General features: G+C 38.5%; 1 protein-coding gene across 2 annotated transcripts in view; it reads left to right on the top strand.

Annotated features, from left to right (window-relative positions):
* Window positions 1-22237, top strand: part of FMN2 (formin 2) — a 321858-nt gene that overhangs the window by 76738 nt on the left and 222883 nt on the right. For both annotated transcript variants that reach the window (XM_073216758.1, XM_073216759.1), the window contains exons 3-4: window positions 2127-2271; window positions 9942-9997. In XM_073216758.1, coding sequence (XP_073072859.1) covers window positions 2127-2271; window positions 9942-9997 — 201 coding nt within the window. The remainder of the gene's footprint in view (window positions 1-2126; window positions 2272-9941; window positions 9998-22237) is intronic.

Raw genomic sequence — 22237 nt, 5'->3', positions numbered from 1 at the left:
GCCACCACCACAGAGAGCAGATCATCCTTTGTCAAATGAGAGGCGGCAGATGTGCTGTTAGTGTCCTGATTCAGTGGTGGTTCAGGTGAGGAGGGACTTCGGCTAGACTTCCAAAGGTTGATCAGATTCCATGTGTGGGAGGCCTGGGGACAGGCTAGTTGAGTGGAGCTTTAGAAAACATGGAGCAATCACTTGGGCTGGATGGGTGGTGGTGGGGCATATCGAAAAATTGAAATAATGGTCAGGTGGGAGAGTTGGCTTATGAAGGCAATAAAGAACCATGAAAGAAATGTGTGTTTTGCTTATTTTCTGGTAGTGGAGCCATGAGGTCATGGAGAGGTTCTGAGGTTGCCATCGCAGTCCTGTAATGCATTACAGCTCTGGTGTGGCTGAAAGACAAGGGGACCGACCAAACTTTTTTTTGTTAATGTTGTTTATGTTATTTTATAGAATGCTTTTAGCGTGCTTTTGTATTTCAATGAATAGTGAAATCCAAAGTGAAATCCTTTCTCCCCTGGCAGGTGGTGCTGCCTCTTATATGCAGCAAACAAAGCCCAAGGCTGAGTGGGTATGTTCTTATGATGGGGAAGCTCTGTAGGCAAGAGTCAAGGAATGCGCAGCCCGCCACTTTGTAGATGCTTGACTGCACTCCCCATGCAAGCCTTCTGTGCTGCAGGAGCAGGGTTCTGTGCCCAAGGGTTGGCAACAGGCAAGGAGGCATTTCCCTGAACCAGTGACTGGAGGCAGCACTGTCCCTTAGCCAGAGTCCTACTCTGATCTTGTGTAAGCATATCCTCTGATGTTTTTGCCCATCCACCCAATTGAATTCCTTCAGTTTCACCAGTGAGGACTCATTTCTAACATCATGTTAATTAAACAAACCACCAATTTCATCGATGAAAAGCTATTTCTGATATTCATTATGCTAAATAGCAAAGCCTCTGGTCTTGATCAAGATATGAATAGTTGAAGTGCTTGCCGAGGTCTGAAATATGACATTTTCTGATATGTTATTAGCTGATCCCAGGAATCTGAATTATCTGTTAGGGCCAATAACTGTCTTCAGAGGTAAAGCTTAAACTACAGATCTGTACATTGTGTCTTACTGTCGATGATGAAGAATAGTCTATGAATTTCTTGTATTAGTTTGTTAAACAGATTGTGGAAATAATGCCTGTCTGACGGTTAACTCAGTTTACTTTATAGTCTCCAGATAAATGGCTTTTGTTTTTAGTGTGCTTGTGACTGCTACCATACTGTTATTCTCTTTGCTTTACTGTATGTTATAGGGAAATATACCTATAAGTAAGGAAAATGTTACAAAGAGAACCTAGGGCATGCATATATGGAGCACATGCATGCTAAAATGGTTGAGCTTGTTGTCCTGAAATCCTAATGAGCAGTTTTCCAAGGTATTTATAGGCCACTGAGTGGCCTCCCTTGTGAGATTCCCACTTTGTCCCTGGCACTAGATGTAGTTGTGAGCCTTCTCATTCTGCCCAGATTCTGTTGGTCTGCAGTGAGGAAAAGCTTTCTTTGTCTGGAGATCCTGTCCAATTCTCTAACTCTTGGCAGGCTTGTTTACTTTTTCATGGTTTCTTTCCCAAACATTTCCCAACCTGGACCCCAGATGAGTTGGTTTCCTGGGCTTTTTGCTGTTGAAGGCAGGGATGCTTTTATTGTCCAGCCCAAGTACAGCCTGTCCTTTGACTTTGCTAAAATTGCTTCACCAGATTTTAAAGATACATGCATTCAAATGTATCAAAGATGCTAGTTCAGGGAGCCATCCAGCTGACTACCTGGATTTCCAATCTTATTCCCTGCAGTCCCTTGTGGCACCTCTTCTAGCAAAGAAAGAGACTTAGATTCTATTATGGAGGAGAAGTTAAGACAAATATGGTTATGAAAATGAAATGACTGTGTGAAAGAATGATCTTGTTATGAATCTATATTGATGAGTATAAAATGCTGTTTTAATATTTTATGTATACATGCACATGTATACACACACCCCATCTATGTACATGTATGACGGAAATGAAGTTGCAGTATATCAACCCGGAAGACTTCATTTTTTTCATGATTCAATTAAAATAGCTTTAAATTTTTTTTTTTTTCTAATACAGCAAGATCAGCTTTACACCTGGGCTGCAGTCAGTCAACCTACACACTCACTGGATTACACAGAAGGGCACTTTCCTAGGCGAGTCCCATCTGTTTGGCCACCTTCAAAGACCCCTGAAGAACACAGGCCCAAGGATGCTGAAACAGGTAGGACCCAGGAACAGGGAATGTTCTCAAAGTGTGTAATGTAAGCATATTTGTGTGGGGCTCCCTGGGTAGTCAGTCTGCATTTCTCTTCTGAGTATTTCTTAGGTTCCAACCCGTAGATAAGTAAAGTCACTGGGAAGCCTGTTAAACTGAAAATTCCTGTTCCCTACCTTCAAGGCTGTTGAGTTAGAATTTTGGGGCATAGGACATGGAATTGTCCAGTTACTGCTGAATGTACTAATTTGAGAACCACTGCTTCAGGCATCCAGCTGTAGCCACTACCCAGGGTTAAACGTGCATGTCGTATTCAAGCTAAGAGAGCTCTGAAGGGAAGTTTCTGTCAGTTACCCTCAAAGGTGCTGGTCCCCTTACTCTTCCCTCCGACTCTTTGCCCTTTCTGCTTTCTTTGTGCTGTTCTCCTTTCCTTTTCTTTCAGAGCTAACTGGGAGAGGCACAAGAGAGATACAAGTTTTACAAAATCTATATTTCAACCAATCTTAAAAATTGTACAGCACTCAGATGTAATACTTATTTTTCTTAAAATTTTTCTTTTTGTTTGCTTTTTCTCATTGTACCCTTTGTTGTCTTGAAGTATTTTGTACTGTTAGCTGGGAAGATAGAATAAGATTAACATCATCTTTATATGGAGACTGAAAGTAGGAAAGTATATTCACTGTACAGAATTAATGTTTTATGGAATTTAGTTGTTTTATTTCTTTTTTCCCCCTTTTTTTTCATTTTGGCTTTACAAATACCCAACTTCTTGGTGGACTGATCTGGAATATTGACATCTGATCTCTAAGGGAAGAACAAATAGAAGGTCATTGGAACTGTTCAGAAATCTCTCCCTCACCAAATTTTCCTAAATGGTAGCATAGTTGTTAGAGTTCAGAATTTTGATCCCCACCCCCACCCCCATTGGCCTATGGAGAGAAAGATAGTTATTGGGAACTTAATTTGCATATGTAGTGAAAGAGTGTAGTAAAGAGCATGGCATTTGGGCTTGGCCACTTTCCAGCTTTGTAACCTTGGGCAAGTTTCCAAACCACTGTACTCAGTTTCCTCAACTGTAAAATGGTGATAACAGCTACTGCATAGGGCTGTTTTAAGAATTATATGAGTTTATGTGTTTTAAAGCATAGCATTAGCATGCAGAATGCAGTGTCTGGCTTGGTTTAAGTGCTTGCTGTTCTTCCTCACCAATTCCCTTTAAAACCAACGACTCACAGTGTCAATCTAATCCAGGCCCCTGCCCAAAGGTCTGCAAAGGGAACTAAGTGCTCATAACCTCCTGTATCTATCCTAGTCTCTGGAGGGATGCATTTACCTCTTTTCTTCCTTATGCTGAGAGGCGCTGAATGAGGACCTACACCTAACCCAGCATATCTCCTTTTTAATGTCTGATGCTTTTGAAACACTATTTAGTGTTCACTAGGTGGATTGTACTCCCTGAAATGAACAATAAGTGAGAGATAGGAAGTGGGAAACATTCCATGTAGGGCTCTGAGTTTCTCACAACACAGAGTACAATTGATCAGGGGCCAAGGTATAGGATTCCTTAATGCAAAGATCTTCAGAGATGAGGGGTCCTAAAAATATTACAGATGCAAATAAAGCAAGCGTATAAAAGCAAGTTTAGTTTTAAAAAGAAAAGCACACAGCTGAAAGTATTGATCACATTAAGCACACTTCTATTTATGTTAAAAATTAATGGTAGGAAATAGGTATGAATATAGTAGAATTGATCCATTTCATGGAGAGTTCTTTTAACAGTTGTTCATATATTGTGTGTTTATGTCATTGATTAAGGTGATATTTTTTCTTCTCTAGTGTTATCTATCTTTGTCAACTTCTCTGAAACATTGATACTACCCTCTAAAGTTTTAGGGTACTTTAAAACATGTTATGAAACATTTTATGTCATTGATGTATACTGGAGGAGCACCAGATTAGTGACAGTCTGAGTATCTCCCCATTGGGTAAAAGATGAGAGTTCCAATTGGTACCTAGTTTGTAAACCAGGAAGTTTGTTATCTAGTTTTGTCTTTGTTATTTGATGTACCTTGGAAAATGTCAGAGCAAGTGATTTTAATATAATAACTTGTCTCCTTTAAAAAATATGCATTCTTGAAGAGGATGATGGAGGTAAGTAGAAAACCATTCCACATAGCGACTTGTTTTTCTTCTTTTGATCTGTTATAAAATCAAACATGTTGCATCTTTTTGTCCAGATGATCTAATGGCACTTTCTAAACTTCTCCTGCTGTAACTGCACGGAGCATTCTCATGCAGGGGACCACACTATCCTCTCCCTCCTAGTCAGCCAGTCGGTTAGTTGTAAGAAAGAGAATGTAAATAATAGAGTGAAAACATTGCATGCAGTTACTCTTTTTTAATAAAACACATATATAAATCGCAAACTTTCATAATGTAATTATTAATGTAATAAAGCATTTGTGATGCACCTGACAACTGATTGCTACATGTTTTTGTATAGTGACATCATAGTTAAAAAAACCACTATTTGCTGTATGTGGCCCCTTTCAATTTTAATTCAAAGTAAAAAGAAATCAATGACTTTTTTCTTTTGAAGAAGATGTACTGTTCTATCTTAGAATGTTGAGAACTTGTTTTTTTGCCATTGTTTTTTGTCTTCCAGTTCTTAATATTGGCTATTAATTCACAGGTTCAGTGAGTACAGATTGGAGGTGCTGCCTCTTCTACCTTATGTTGATTTTACATAATCTCTTCTGTGAAAGAGTCTTTTCTCCACCTTCGTATATTGGTGAAGGAAGCCGCCATCTTCTATATGAGTTTGAATGTAGAGGCCAAGGTGAACCCTTGGTGCCCCTTCCCACCAACTTGCTGTGGAAGGGATGCAGATTCCTGAGATATTTTGCTTCCATTTTGGCTCCCTACCCAGTTGGTTTGTCTCCACAGAGGAGCCTAAGGTGTTAAAAATCAACCTTTGGAGTCTATAGAATGCCACCTGGAAGGGTAAGGCTAGCTGAAAGGAGATTCGGAGGCAGCGTCTTTCAAAAGTTGGTGGCAGGAACATGAAGAAGAAAAGCTTCCCATTTATCTTGTTTTCTTACTTGTTTTCATTTATAAGATGCAATTTTCTCCCCACCCCCTGTACCCCACCAAGTTCTTTTTTCTGGAGTTCTGTGGCATTTGATTATTATTTATATCATTTGAATTATTTATGTATTGTAATTTTGCTATTTATACAATATCTGTCTTCCTTGTAGACTCCAACATTTTAAGACTTCTGAGCACATAGTATATACCTAAAACTTGAGGGAATAAATCAAGATTTTCTGTTGAAAAAGATCTAAACAAGTAAAATACCTACTTAGCACATTAATACAGGCATTTGAGGGGGAGAGTTTTGTGTGTGTTAAAATACGGACTATTTTAGGGGTTCAATACCAAGTTTCAGTATCAAGAGATATGCACAAAATCAAAGATATAATTAAATTAAAATTTCAAATTTATGGACAGAAGCAGGGTGTCCAGACGTGAATGGGGGGGTTTGATCCTTCTTGCTAGAGCGAGTGGGGTGTGGATTTTTTGAAAGGCAACTTGGGCATACAAGCTCCTGGAGAGAAGTGTCCAGAAGGAGTGCTGGTAGAGACTTTTTGCCTAGAAATCCTAAAAATTATGTTTACATGCTGGCTGACAGAATTGTAACTCACCTTTGTGCCAAAAAAAGATTTGATCAGTTTATAAATACCTAAGGTGTACAAAATATCTAAGGATTATGAAAGAAAATAGATCAAAATGAAGGGAATTTAGGATGGAACAGTAAAATAAAGATGTGAGCATATTAAAATATATTTCAGAAGGATCTGAAGTTTTTAAAGGCAGTTGGAAACTTACCCCTCGGGTTCCTGAATCATCCCTTGTGTCCATGAGATTAAAAGCAAGCATCTTAGAGAAGCATGACTTTTCTGGCCTCTGATATCCAAAAGAAGCGTTCCAGATGGTTCCTAGTAGAAGAGATTTGTGTGATTAACCCAAGTACGGTATCATCATCCTCTGTCCAGGATTAGTACAAATGCTTTAATATGCATTCAGTTGAGGTAATGAAGAAATTCTATAAATTTAGGGCCATGGAAGAGTTTGATAGAGTTCTCTCAGCTTCTACTTGATTAAGGGATGAAATGTACTAGAACAGGTGGACCATTATCTCTTATAGATAGTTCTCTTTTTTATTTTTTATTTTTTGGTAAAATTGGCCTGCATTTTCTTCCTACATATGCAAGTGTATATATCCTTATTTGGCAATGAGGGGCAGGTGATTGATTAAATAATCAAATAAGCACAACTTAGGGTTAGCCCTTTCTAGGAAAATGACATGTTAACCCCATCTTCATTTCTGGGAGGATATGGCATAGCAGAAATAAAACACCTACCTTTATCAGACAGCTAATTATAAGCCATGCTATTTAGATGAAGTTTAATACATTCTCTTTAACTTAAATTGACTACATTTGAATCAAATCAATGTACACCATTAAAGAAGCTGTAATGTAATAATTTTATATAAGTGCATTTTTAAAGTTTCAAGTTCTTTAGACACTGCTTAATTCATTTTTAGAAGGCATAGTTTACATATCTTGAAGGGGTGACTTATTTTCCATGCATAGCAGTGAGGTATATCCTATTTATTGTCTCATAGTCTTCTCTCCACAAATGTAAAACTCATCCAAGTATGTTTTATTTGATCCACCACAGGCTTTTTTATGATGATAAAGATGATTTCTGAAATGTATTTGAAATTATGGGGGGCCCCAAAATTTAGATTATTTAGAACACTTCAAGTTTTGTCAGGAATGTTCTTTCTCCTATTTTCTGTCATGGTAATGTTTTTATAAAAAAAAAAGCAGTCTAGTTTTTTAATTGTGAAGAAGGTGGATGAAGGAGTTGGCAGTTTCAAATGTACCCTTGCAAGAGTTCTCACTGGGCGACTTTTTAAAAGCAACTGTCCTATTGATCAATAAATATGTAATGAGACTGGCTGGCTGTTCCAAGGCTTAGTAGCTACAATTCTCCAAAGAGTCTCCGGATCCTGGGAGAGGAGAGTGCTGGTAACAAATGCCACCAGAGTTTGTGTGAGGGGTGATCAAAGAATGTTAGAACTGAGGGGATTTCTCAAACTCACCTGCCCAGTGACTCTGGCCCTGAGTCGCCACTCAGAAACCAGCTTGTTATTTGCACCCAGCCTGCCAACTTCTCTCTACTCACAGCATTTTTGGCCACTCCTCGTGCTTCTCTTTAGTCTTTCTCCTCCCTATACCTTCTTCTTTTCTTACTTTTATTCTTTATTATTTGCCTTCTTCTCAACATTTGTCTGTCTTCTCTCAGCTGTTCACATCCCTTTTCCCTTCATTTTGCAGTACAGTTATTCTGTACACATATGTCATCGTAAGCTCTTGACACTCTAAAATTCCTACCTGTCTGCTCATGATTTGGAAGGGAGTATTTTGATATAATTTCTCTTGAATGTTGTAACACACTGATTCAAGAAAATAAAAAGTGTAGTGAGAGGGATGCAGATGGGTGAATGAATTCAGTTCAGGTAGCTGTTGAATTAGACAGAGGGAGAAAAGTTCAGGTGCGATTCAGAAAATTGAGACATCTTTCTAGTTCATTGTCTTGGTGAACTGGACCTGTTCAGAGCCCAGAAGTTTGCCTTTTTGGACAGGTCACCAGATCTTGGACCATAGGAAGAAAGCTGGGCAACATTGTAGCATTTCTAATACAAGGAGCTCTTGGCACTCCACCTACAGGGCCTTTGGGTTCTTCCTGCTGCATCTAAATAGAAATGGAAGAGAAATATGTCCTCATTTTTCCGAAGCCTCAGGACCTTATCCGAAGTCTGCTGTGTGGGGGGAGGGCTTGGGGGTGACTGAAACAAAAGTGTTCCTGAGTTTGCACCTGCTTTAATATGAACTGTTGGCCAACTTTGGTGTTAAAGATCTTTATTCAAAATTGGTTAATTCTGGTGTTAAATTCAGAGTAGAGATTTGTCAGTATATGAGAGCAGAATCCCTTTTTGATTGACTCAATGTAATATTTGGGAAAATGGTTATATTTTAAGGTCATTTATTAATATTCTGTTGCCACAGTGACTAATTCATCCTATTCTCATGGAGTTTTGTCCTGGAGGAGAACTCTTAGCTGAGGTGCAGAAAGTAGCTAAGGCCAAGTGGTATCTGCGTGTCCCTTAGGAAGCCCTTCCTCCCTCTGTCCCTGCCCAGGACCCTCTCCTCATGGTGGCACCCACTTGCACGGTGTGATCATTCTCTGGAACACTCCTTTTGTTCACTCCTACAATTCAGCAAATATTTTAAGCTCCTGCTGTGTGCCAGGCACTATTCTAGATGTTGTGGCTACAACAGGGAAAAAACATTTACAAGGATGCAGGCCTACACAGATACACAGAGCTTATGTTCTAGTGGGTCGAAGAGTAATAAGTAAGTAGGCAAGTGAATTAGGTAGTAAGTTGCATGATGTCCCATGTTAGGAAGAAAGTAAGAGGAAACGGGAGTGCTCAGAGTCAGTGGGATTAAATAGGGCTCCCGGCAGGCTCCCGGCAAGCCCTTGGGAAGTGGGCACATGAGCCATCTGCCACTGCAGAGACCCTGAAGGGGGACCATGAAGGCAGGTGGAGGGTGGTGGAAGGCCCACACATCGGGGCAGTGGAGGTGTCCAGCAAGGGCAGAGGGAAGAAGGCTGTATTATAAAACTTAAGTAGTGAATACCCTTCATTTTTCTATAGCATCACATATATCAACCAAAATGCTGCTACACTGGGAATGTCTAAATTATCCCCAGAGTGACTGCTGTCTCTTGTCGGGTACTTGGTCTGCATGCCTGCTGGTGGTGGGAGCAATGTGACAGGAGCCACGTTCTAGTCTCCATCCAGCCACCATCTGCTTGATTAAGGGCTTCCGGTTTCTTGTCTGTAAAATGGGGAGGATGGGCAAGATGGGTGACTTTCAGACTGTGATCTGTGGAGCACTGGGGGTTCTGAAAGCCCTTCATTTTTCTTTTTCTTTTTAAACTTCCATGCAAGATTCACATAGAAGAAAGTGTCTCCTAGCTTAAGAAAAAAAATCCTTAGTTATGCCACCATGAACTTGAGTCTCATAGACTCTCAAACGACCACCTAAAGGAGCAAGATCCCTTCAGAGTCCGTTTTTACTCCGCGCTACTTGGTGACACTGCTCATTCTCTCTTCCTGAAATCAGTAGTTAGGTAAGATGATGGCAATCCAATCGCTCCAGATTGTTGCATTGGCTTCTATCATTGTAAAGATGTTAGCTAAGTGAATAGAATAATAAGTGAATGTCTGAGCATATACTTCCTGGCACAAAATAGAAACTAGCAATTGAGAAAAACAAGTGTGATTGATGTGTCAAGATGGGCATCAGGCTATTCCAGTTTTAAAAATAACTGATGACACGAGTATTAGTCATTATTTGTTTTATTATACTGACAGTAGTCATGTCCTTATAATACAGAAGTACAATTGGAAGGTAAACTGGATGTTTTTGGTACTTCTGGTTAAAGATGTATTTTAATTAGTTTTGTTTTCTGACTAAGAACAGAGGAAAATTGCTTCTTTAAGATATTGACTGTCTTCTTCCTTTCTAACCCAGAATCTCAATCTGCTGTTTCGGAAACTCCAAAAAAATGTTCAGATGCTGTTCAGCAGGTAAGATCTTAATGAGATGTTGAATTCTTTTCTCTCTTACTTATCTTAGAATTGTGGCACACTGATTTATTTTCCCATCTGCCCAACTTCCTTCTAAGCTTGCAAGGAAATCCAGTCAGGCAGAAGGGGATGTTTTCTTCCATTTAGACTTTGCAGAGAAAATCAGCCTTGAAGTGGAATTGAGTACAGGATTTTCAGAAGCTGCGTCATTCATTCTCTATCCAGCCAAAGTGCGGGGCCTGACAACAGCTGGCTCCAGAAGCAATGGCGGCCACTTCAGGAGGCGCCATGTGGAGACATGCCTGGCCAAGCTCATAGTCACATGGCTACACTTAAAAAAAATCTGTCAGAGTTTTTCTAAAATCGAGTAATATTCTTAAGTTGCTTTCGTGGGTGAAACATTAGTGTCTGTTTAATTTACATAGAAACTTTTTTTTTCTGTTACTAAAGCCAAATTTTGTCTTTTTTTGGTACCAAATGGACTTACTATTAAGAAAAAAAGAACTGTAAGAAAGGAAACACTTAACATGAAATAGTACTTGTGGATAGCAGTTGCTCTTGTGGATGTAAAACCATTTTAATTTATTTATCCTTTCTCCCAATTATGTTTTTGAAAAATAATTTAGTATTAGAAATTACCTGTAAGAAGAGCATCTGTTTCTTCTGGAGGAAAATGAGAAGACTCATACCTGGGTTCTGCTTAGTGTGTAATGACATACTTAGGCCATCTGGGATAAAGTGTTCTTCTCAGTAAGATTGAAGAACTTGATGACTTTTGAGAATTTTTGCAGGTATCAAATGACTGCCCTTTTCAAAAGCCACTGCCCTGCATCATACGTGAAAGTTGAGCTCCCTCTGCAGGAGAAATAAGAATGTAACATTGGTTGAGAACTTTTTATAATCTACTGCTCTTAAAAATACAGCTATGCTGGCTGTTACCGTAGGAGTAAGGATACTATTAAGGATAGTGTCATAAAACAGGTCTTCCCAGCTTCTTTTTGTCAGAACAGAAACCTGAAACAGGCTGGGTACCTGAAAAGTAACAGTAGACTCAGCTGATGGTTATTTAAAAGTGTAAACAGCAAATAAGATCAAGCAAGGTAAAAAGAGGTAAAGAGAAATGCAGTCAGAAATAATTAAGAGAAACAGTGTTCTCAAAATATCCTTTCATTATTTTTATAGCTTTTTTTCTTTGAGGCATGACTAAGTTGTGATCTGAGATACATTATTAGATTTTTCAAAATTCTTATCTTGTTATATGAGAGAGTGCCAAAGAAAACCTACATTAAAAGTATTCTATACTGTCACAAATGATACAACATATACTATATTGCTCTATGTATTCCAGTTATAAGATTCCAGCTATACTAATTCAATATATGTTCGTATGTGTAAAATTGTTGATTTTTGATTTTTTTTGAGCTGTGAACCATGGTAAAATATGTTGTAATGAGCAGAAACCTGATGAATGGGTGACTTACAAACAGCTGATATTACAGCTTTTGAACTCAAGGATAAGACAGATGGATTTAAATTTCATACCTTCTCCTTTCCTAGTTACTAGTGAGGTCTCTGTAAGCCAGAAAATACAATAAATTAATTGAGAGGTACCAGGCAGTATTTGGAGGTTAATCACTCAGCAATGGCATCACATACTTTTGGAATCATTGACTTGTCTTGTCATAAATTTACCTGTAGGCTGGTTTTTTTCCTAGAGGATATGTGTATGTTTCCTGAGAGCCTGAAGTAACTGGACCTAAAACGGATACAGAAAACTAGAATTAGTTACCAGTTTACTGTGTACTGATTCTTTTACTGTATTATCTTCTATAAATCCATTAAAGTAACAATTAGAATTCATATTTAACTGAGAAAGAAAATGATGTTTATAAGAGTTAACTTGTTTGAGTTCACAAACTCTATAAAGGGTCAGAGCCAGGATTTAAACACAGGTCTGTTTGATTTTATACCTTAGACTCTCTGCACTATGATAAAAATTATACTTTTACATGGGTAATTACCCTACGGATTTAGGGTTCTAAAATTTCATGCTAAAATCATCAGATGGATGAAGTGAGGAGTTTATTTTTAAAATTATTCAATTATATTTGAACTATACCATTAATAAAAGTCAGATATCAAGATACATATTAGAGACATAGAGAGACTGATTAGTTCACCTATACATTTGTTTTAGTTTCACTGTAATTTTGGTGTGCTGCATTGAGTCAATTTCACTAACTTTAGTACTCCCTACACATTTAAAAGAAATTAGCAATTTTGTTTTTCATGTCAAGCACCTTGCTCTTTTTCTTCTTAGTCACTAGATGGCAGTTCTGCATCTGTAAATTACCACTGCAGAAGGGAAGGAGAGGTTCTAAGGCAGTTTGCTGTGTGTGAATGATGAGCCGCAGTTTGCTGTGTGTGAATGATGAGCCAAAGAGGTTTTCTGGTCCATCTGAGGCTGCCGGTGTTATTCTGTGTCTGTAATGCGCGGTTCCCAGGACTGCTTAGTCAGGGGCATGAAGCAGAATTGGAAGGCTCCCTCCAACGTTTTCTTCAGACGGGAGCTCAGGCACCTGTTCTCTCACTTTGAGCACACTGCCATTTATTGAATGAGTTTTGGCAAAATTTTGCTCTCCCTGTAGTTCTTAATTCTGAGAGCTCCATATCCCTAGAAAAAACACATGGCCCATAAAGTCTTTTCTCAGCTAAAAGGAGTTGAAGGCTGTGCTGTGGCCAGAGAGTGTGATGCTGAAAGGAAACAGGCTGGCACTTGTGTGAAAAGAAAGAACTGTAGCTACTCCTTGGGTGCTTCTGTTGGTGGCCTGATGGAATGAGAAGTTTTAGAATAAAACTACATTGTTTTAGGGCTCACTTATTGATAGTTTTCATTTCAAGTAAGATGCCCCGAAAAATCTGCTATGTCTAAAGAATTATTTCATAAAACTGAAATAGGACTGTCTGTCAGTTCTGTTGTATATTCTTCGGTGTTTAAAATACTTAAACTATAATTCCTGTTACATTTTGCAATATATAAATAGCCAAATGCCAATGATGTTCTTTAATAATGTTTGTGCCTATGTTGAAGATTAATGTATGGTAGCAAGACTAGCTACTGCCCAGTTTTTAACTCATTTTTTGTTTTTGAAGTTATATATAAAAATTGTGTTTTGAAGTATTTTCCTCAAACTCTTGACATCATTCCAATGTAAAAAGACTAGTTGAAAGAAAAATAGAATAAGATTTGATCTTCAAAAATGCTAGCTTTGGGTCAGAATTGATAATAACAGGTAATTGTAAGTTGGGTCTCTCTATACATGGCAGCATTTATTAATGGTAAATAGCCATGTCTATTACAAAGTGCTAGAAAAATAAGGCATTTTACAATATCAGCACTCTCTTACCCCATATGTTGTACAGTTTATATGCAGCAAATATCAGGAAAATGCTTAGGGTTTGAGATAACTGGCAAAATCCTATCACATTCCAGTTTTGACCTCTTTTGAAATTGACTTAAAACTCTTCTCTCAGGATCCTGCTGACCAGTTCTTCTGGGCCCCCTCAATGCAGAATTGGATTGCAAACTTATTTGAGGAGTTGAGTATTCTTCTCTGTTGGTTCTCCTTAAAGTATGTTATAGTGCTCTTTATTCAATGGCCCCTCAGTACACTTTGTTATTAGTTTCAGAAACCTCTTTATTTAGGAACAAATCAAGGGCACAGATGGGAGTGATGGGGGTAATCTGGCTGATAGTGTTGAGGGATTACTTCCACATGTCTTGGCACAGGAAAGTTTAAAGAGTAAAAGCAGCATTGGTCATATCAAAAGAAAGGTGTGGGGTGAACGCAATTCTAAGGAATAATGATGGAGACTCATAAAAACAAGAGGTCAGTTGAATTGCTTTGGAATGTATTAGACATATCAGGGGTTGGGGAAAAAATGTCATTTAATGAAAGTGCCTTCTAAACTCCAAGGCAAAGAGGAATGTAGATTTACGTGGTAATTATAACCCCACAAAACAATAATTCACGATACAAGTAAACAAGTGAAATGTAAACTGGAGTGAGAAAACAGGGGTTGAAGGAGATTGGGAGAGAGGTGGCTGGGGTCTGAAAACACAGGTTGGGCATCCTTGAAGTTTACCTCCAACTCCAGTCATTCTTAGGAGCCTGATAAATACTCCAGTCCAGTGAGTCTGGGGAGGGACAATGTGAGGTGCAGCTGGGGACAGAAAAGATGCAAGGACACTCTGGTGGAGGCATGGGAAATGGGATGCGTTTTGGCCAGGTGACTATGTTAAGGGGAAAGATGGGTTTTCTGGAAAATACATTTTCATTTTATGGAAACTAGCTCAGAAAAAAATTTAGACATTCCAACTTTAGAAATAAAGTTGAGAAAAAAAAACTGTTCTGTCAGTTCTAAGGATGAGAATGCAAAGAAAGAGTTAGATGTCACACTTTGTTTTTGCTTTTTCTAAGACTTGGAGGTGAACGGAAGTGGTATCTTAGCTCTGTTGAGCATTGGGTGGTATAAACCTCATTTGTGTGGAACAACATTTATGGCCTGTGGAGAAGGGCAAACATCGAGCAGCTACTCTAAAACGGTAGCTAAGCTGATAAAGATTCTTAGCTTATAAAGGATGCTTATCCTTTGTTGAAACTTCCTGGGCATCTGTTGACATACTGTGTGCAACCTACCTATGGTGGGTAGTGAAGGAGATACAAAGAATTATAAGCGCCCAGGCTCTTGGGTATATACAGAATGATTTGCGGGATGTAATGTGATTCTGCCAAGGTATTTGGTATATGTGTATTACAGATCTTAAAAAATGGGAACGTTACTGAGAAAGTGCAATGAAACAGCTTCTTAGGAAAGGTGAAACTTAGTCTAAGTTCTTAAAGTGATTATTTTTGGACAGGTGAAGGGAAGAAGAGCCTTTCAGATGGGAGAACAGAGTAAAAGAACAAAAGTGAAAGTGGACGTGGCCTTTGGGTGGGGGGAAGGGATGAGCAGAGGCCCCACAGTGCAGGTAACCCGATAAATGAGAGGTGGCTCTGTTCCCTCCTTGGCCTCTGGTGCCTGTAGGCACCACACCCCAGCCCAGGGCCAGTTTATCTGGATTACCCCCAGGTCTCTTCAACCCTCCTTCTCTCCCCTCCACAATGCTTCCAGAGTTATCTTCCCAGAATCCAAATCTGCTTAGGTCTGATAGCTGCTTAGACTTATTCAGTGACTGCTCACAGCAGTTGAGAAACAGTTTCAAGCCCTGCGCTGGACGTACAGGCAGGCTTTCCCTTGCTATCTGCCTTTACCTTATCACCCACTATTTCCTCTGTGTGCGGTTTGTTCTAGCCTTAAAGTACCCTTGTTTTCAGAAAATACGCTGGTTTTAGGGTCCTCCATGCCTGTCTTTTTTATATGTGTTTCTTTGGCAGTCTCACCCTCCCTTTCTCAATCTATTTATCCTGTTTCTTAATCTAAACTCCTGTCAAACTTTATTGCCGCTTAGACATTTTCCCTGAGAGGCCTCAGTCTAGAGATGCCTTTTGATGTCCATTTTCTGGGACCCCCCTTGTCTTATCTTACTTATCTATCCATGTTTGTTGAATTATGCATGTCTCACAGGTAGCTGACAGCCTTAAAGCTAAGACTGTCCTTATTTTCTTTATCCCTCCAGTATCTAACACAGCATCTGACATTTTCTTGCTTGGTGAGTGGACAGATATGTGGCAGACCACATTGCGTACAGCAGAGGGTGCTCAGTGGGCAGAAATTCACTTACATTCATACCATAGTGCTGGAGGATGTGGGCTTTGGACCAGTTTGGGCATAAATCCCAGTTACTCTCTTTCAATTGGGAAATCTAAGCAAAGTATTTTATTCCCAGTGCCTTAGTTTCATCATACATAAAACAGAGCTTATAATAACTGTTATCTCATAGGGTTTTTGCAAGATTTAAATGTATTAATTTTTGTGCACCTGTCACGTCGTAGGCACTTCAAATGTTAGCTATTATTTCTGTCATTGTTATATCTGAGCATTGGTTTCAAAAGTTGCCTTTATAATATAGTTGTTCCTTCTAATTCGTGGATTCTGTATTTGCAAACTTGACTGCTACCTCAAGTTTATGTGTGGCCCCAAAACCAATACCCACAGGGCTTTCCTGTTCATTTCATGCTCATTTGCAGACCCTGCCTGAAGTGGTTAACAATTTAAGTTGCCATGCATGCACGTTCCCAGCTGAGGTGGAACGTGGTAACACTGCCCTCTTGTTTCAGCTCATACTAGAAACAAGTGTCCTTTCTGCAGTCTATTTAGTGCTGTATTTTTTACACTTTTGTGTTTTTTGTTGGTGACTTTGCTGTTTCCGCAGTCCCTGAGTAAGCAATGCAGAGCTGCTGTCCTGAGTTCAGGGTTCAGGGATCAACAAGAGATACAAATACGGTGACTGTAACCAGAAACACAGAGAAAGCAAGGTTATGTATCAATCAGTTGAAGAAAATGTTGTGACCACAGGCTGGCAGGAACCTCATGCTGCCTTTCCCCTGGGGGCAGTGGCTGGCTCAGTGTCTGCTTCGCCCCTGGTTCTCTTGGAACTGCTCTCCCAGTAATCCCTGGTTCCCATTGTCCAACACTACAGCTTCTCACCCTGGCCTTTATCATGAATCTGAGACTATTAACAGTCCCTTCTTAAGATCCTTCCGTCCCTTTTTTTCTAATCCCTTCCCCTCTTTCCCAAACACACTGTTACTTCCACTTTGGTTACTTACTAATGATGATGACTTTAATCTTCCTGTCAATCAAAATGTCACTAACTATCCTGCACTGAAAGATGCTAAAATTGATGCAGCCAGTGATAGATTCTGACTTACCCCTCGACCTCACATGTCTCACCTATGCAATGAAGGTGTTGGAGATATCCATTCCAGGTGTCAAAAATACTGAAATTTCTGTGGTTCACCATCTGTTTCATTGTAAGGATTGCAGAGACACCATTCTAGCTCTCTCTGTGTGAAGGTCTTCTTTTCCGTAATATATTCTGCTTTAAGAGGCCAGTAACATGGACTTAGAATTTAGCATAACTTGAAAATCTGAATATGGTAGAAAATGAATTACATACCTCATATTAATATTTACGAAATAAATTATTACAGTGTTGATTTACTAATAAGTGGTTTTTATGTTCTAGGCTGTGAAAGTATCTTACATAATAAAAGTTCAAAGACGAGTAAATTAACTTTTCAGCAAAAGCTTTACTGGAGTGTATCTTGGCTTCTTTTTTGACAGTTTTAGCCTTAATGTAACAGTAATGTTTTCTTTTTCTGGGAATCAGATAATCTCGTGTTTGGAAAAATATTTTTGGCAAACATTTTATTTTTTAATGGCAAATCGTATTTTGTGATATCCAAGCATTCAAACAATTTAAAAGAACAAACCATCACCACCCACGTATAAGATTATACAGGAATGGAAGAATTTTGGCTGACTTACTGTGTATAATTGTTCAGCCTAAGTCAATGGTGGCAGACTACCACTTACAATGATTTAAGGGTTTGAAGCGACATTTTAATATATAAATAATCTCAAAATTTATAATATGAGTATATTACTTTGTTGACTAAAACAGATCTGTTATCTATCCTCCATTTATAAGGATATACCCATTGTACAGATTCTGTACAAAATTGCAAAGATCACTTTTTTTCTCTTCTCTGTTTACAAATTTATTTTATTTTTTAGTAATGAGAACCATTAGCATTAAGTAAACTGTTACATGATTACTGAAAATGCTGAGAGTTTTTTTCTTTGAAAAGTGTAGAAGTCTAAAGGTAATAAAAAGTACATTTCCCCTATGTCAAATCCTCTGAGGATCAGATAGGCCTCTTTGTCTAGTTGTTTCCTGAAGAGATGGTAGATTAAGTATCAAGCACAAGACACAAGGAGCAGGCTTCCAACTTGAGGGCTTTCTATGGAGAGCAGAGTGCCTGGCAGGCTTTTAGAGATTAAATCTGAGCTTGAGCTGTGGGTGGACTCTGAGAGGAGGATGTTTGCTTAAATGGCTAGAGCATAAAAAGTATTTTTTAAAATAATAACTAATATTTACTACGTAAATTTATTTATAAACTTTGGGGGAAATAAATGATAACTATATAGAAATCAACTCTTATTGCTGACAAGCACTGAAGCCTTTTCGAGAAAGCTCTACAGAAAACGTCTCAGCGGAATTGGTTCTCTCTTGAGAGCCAGCCAGCCTTTGACTGATAGTCCTGGATAAGAGAAGCCAGATAAGATTCTTTGAAGACTTAGCTGAATTCAGAAGTCCAAATCCTACGTATATTTGGCCAGCCTTATTTTGCAGGCTAGTCAGTTAAGGTTTGAGATGAACTTAATTGTTATTTCCCTGGAGTGGAAAAGGAGGATTGTAACATTCACTAAGGCTGGGGTTTTGCAGGTAAAGATAGGGTCATAGAGAGGAAGACAGGTTTTAGCAAACTGGGTTTTTGTTCTCTCTCTAGTGGGAAAAATGCTGTCAGAAGCCAATAGTCTCTGCGTGCAACTTTGTTCCATGTTCTCTATCTATAATAATTATCTCTGTAATACAGTTTTTGCTATAAAACTTTCAGCTTTTGGTCTTTGCAGTCTGTTTTTTACTGTTCTTACAAATTCCTTGACTTTACCATCTTCTTGGTACCATGAGGCTAGCATTGCTATATTTATTATAGATTTGGCTTTGAAATTTCATCTTTTTCTATATTTCCTCTTCTGTTTCTTAGTTCTAGTTCTTAATTGTGTCTTACTAAAAACCTTTCAAGCTCATGGAGTATGTCAGTTCCTTGTTTTCTCAACTTTTTATTATCTAAGTGACCTTAATTACTACTTTGTTTAAAAAAAAAAGTAAAAATATGTAACAGACAAACATGCTATAATAAATTAACCACTAATAAAATTAGGTCCAATCTCAAATCCCTTCCCATTTCACACAGACTGCCTGTTATTATCTCTCATCCTATAGTTTGGCAGTATCAGTTTATGAATGATTTATGTGTGTTTTAAATCACAAGATACAAATACAATGGAAGGTGAAATTGTTAATCTTGCAGAAGTTGTAGAATTTCCTGAAGTCAGCAAAAAAGTGATAGAGAACCTAAATCACATGAAAAGTGATTGATTTTGGGGTACCTGACAGTTAATTTGGTAAGGATTATAACATGATATACATGTTTAAAAAATTAATTTGTATGTCATAGGATTGTTGCAGGCCATGGGGAAAATTCATTATGTTCTTAACTACTCCCCAAATGACTGTTTTTTTCATAAAAGTTGTCATGTATCATAACATCACATACTTTTTTCAGAAAATTTGCACTGAAGAAAATTAACACGAGTCATTTGAATTCTAACAATTTGTTAATGCTTTTGGAAGTGAGGGTATAGTGGCTTAATTTTTAATTTCATTTTTTTAGGAAAGAAGAATTAGTTACCCTACTTTTAAAAACTTTTATTTGAATTTATCTTATTGATTATCTTATTGATTGATTGATTGAACTGATTCTTAGGCTGCAAGTTTTTGTTTCTTCATTTTCTTTGAGGATATCCTTTTCTTCTGTCCAATCTCCTCTTTTCATTTAGAAGCAATCTTTTCTTTCTCAGTAAGAATCATCTTAGCATGACAGGGGCAGCTCACATAGGGGATAAATCTACCCCAAGCTCTATGTGCACGCTGGGGACTTTGTTTACCTGGAGGTGTTCCATGACCAGAGCCTCTACATCAAAACCCTTAATTTTTAAGCAAGTGCAGCAAAAGTTCACTCTTTTTTGGGCTACTGACCCTGTGTCCAGGCTTGCTCTTTGACCTGGGCACATGTGCCAGCACCACATGTCCAAAGGAGTGGCACATGCTTCTGTGTCATTGGTTTCCCGTTTACATACCCTCAATGGCCTGTGCAGTTTCACAAGTGTTCTTAAAGTGGATGTGAAGATCTGAACCTCTTGATTTACATGGTGGTGGTGGTTTTCTGAGCCAAGTGCATAGTGACCCATTTTCAGAGCTCCCTTCATGCTTTTCTTCCCACAGTTTATTCTGAAGTATTGGCACATGGTTCTATCAGTCAGGCTTTGTTGAAAGAACCAGAGACCATGCTAGTTATTGCAAAACAGAAGGGTTTACTATAAACTTAGGTTTTTTTCATGGAAAGTTCAGAACATTTGTAAGAGTGACTTCAAGGCTGAAACTTTTCAAAGGAATCAGATAAAACTGATATACCAGGGAAGCTAAAACCTTTGAGGCTACCATTGGAAACTGGAGATTGTTCCAGAGCAGCTTTAAGTCAGCTGATCTTGATCGCTAACAGAACCATCCAGGTGCACAGGAGCATGCCCCACCTCATTCCACTTTCTAAGTCTCTGTGCGACTGTGTCTAATAGGTGCATCTAGCTGCAAGGGAGTCTGTAAATGTGTTTTTCTTGCTACTTCTACACAGAAGGAGAGGGAACTGAAGGTTGGGAGACTAAGCTTAGTAACTGCCAAACTGTATTAAGGCAATTACTTATAAGATGTCTTTTTCTGGTGCTAGTTGTCATGTGTAATGGGACCCTCTTTTACCTTTTTCCTACTGGCTGTATAAATAGAAAAGGTAACAGTTCCCAGGAATGTCCTAGTCATGGTACTATCCTGGCTGTGTTGGACTAGTTGACCTGTAAATGTGGGGGCATAAATCCACATAGAAGGAGGTGTAATAACTACTATTGTGCTGGGCTGTCATGCTTTAGGATCAACTTCTCCTTTTCCTCCTCCTCCATGTCCTTTACTTTTTGTATTGCTTTCATTATGTTCAAAATCTATGATGAGAAAGAATGGACCTGGGTAATAGCATTTAAGAATTGTGTTTTGGAAAACTTCCAGAATTTACTTCTTGCATTCCTTCCATCAGCTAATCTTTTTATATAATCAGTATATAAATGGGAAAATGAGAGCCCTATTAACATAACTTGGAAAATACTTTATTAATGCTTATGGGTCACTTTTAAGGTTATGCTGGGAAAACAAAAATGATCTATACATTTTATTAATCTGGGATAAGGAAGAAATACTGAATAGTTGTATCTTTTATTAGGATGAAGTTGGGAACTAGTTTTTTGGTTATGGTTTCTTCTTGGACTTACATCATAATTGGAAAGTGGAATTAATAACAGTGGCCAAACAGGGTATTAGAAATTATTTATTATAGTTCTTTCTTTCACTGTGGCCTATATAGAAAATATATGGCATGATTTTCCAAACTATGTATTGAAATATTTTAGTCTTTTGTGTAGGCATTGGTGAAAATATGACTGAAAATATTTAAATATATATATGAATATCTGTATTTACATATAAATAAAAAGTACCTCTCAAAATTGTGCCCATTTAGATTGTGATGTATTCTTGTGTTAGATGAAAAGCAAATGAATTTCCTTTTCAAGTTTCTTCCACAGTAAGGGCTACTTGATATGTTTTAACTATAGGGAAATAGAGTTCCTTGCATAAGGGCTGTGCCTCTGAAGTCACCCATTTTCTTCAGTTTTCAACAAGCATCATACTTGCTGTTCAGCACATTAAATATTGTAAAGATACAGTTTCCAGGGAAGAAGTAACAGAATTTAGGATTAAGACTGTTTAGGAAGTCTGTACCTTCCTAACTCCCCATGGGAGTTTTTTCACTGCAAATGGGATTTAATAAAGAGTCTGGGAAAAGTTTATATTTTGTGGAGACTTGTCTTGGATCCAGAGTTTAACCTTGGGCAAGCAGGATAAGAGGTTAGTTTTAGACTTAATATCATCTTTATACTGCATCCTCCATGATATGTAAAAGCAGGTCTAGAGTGTCAGCTGCAGGGTCCCATGTGGGGAGAGGACCACTGTGTGTGCCTGTGGATGGTGGCTCTGCAGGGTGGCTTCTACTGGGACTGTCACTGAAAACCCTGGTGACCCCGGGGAAAGAGATCTCCACCTAGTTTCACACTTCAGCCTTGAGCGAGCAAATCCATCTCTGAGCAGCTCTTGACTTGCAGTCTCACAGCTGGAGTTTGTTCTTTCTTCTGCTCCTACCTTGTATGCCTCCTTTTTATCACCTTTCCTAGGGAGAGGAGGATAGCATTTAGACATGAGGGTGGCCCATTCATTGGCATGATTGTACCAGCCTTCTTTATAAATAGTACAGAGCCATAAGGTATAGCTGCCCGACATGCCGGGGGTAA

Source organism: Manis javanica, chromosome 11 (assembly GCF_040802235.1).
Source record: "Manis javanica isolate MJ-LG chromosome 11, MJ_LKY, whole genome shotgun sequence".
Lineage (NCBI taxonomy): Eukaryota > Metazoa > Chordata > Mammalia > Pholidota > Manidae > Manis > Manis javanica.
This window is presented reverse-complemented; position numbering and strand designations above follow the sequence as displayed.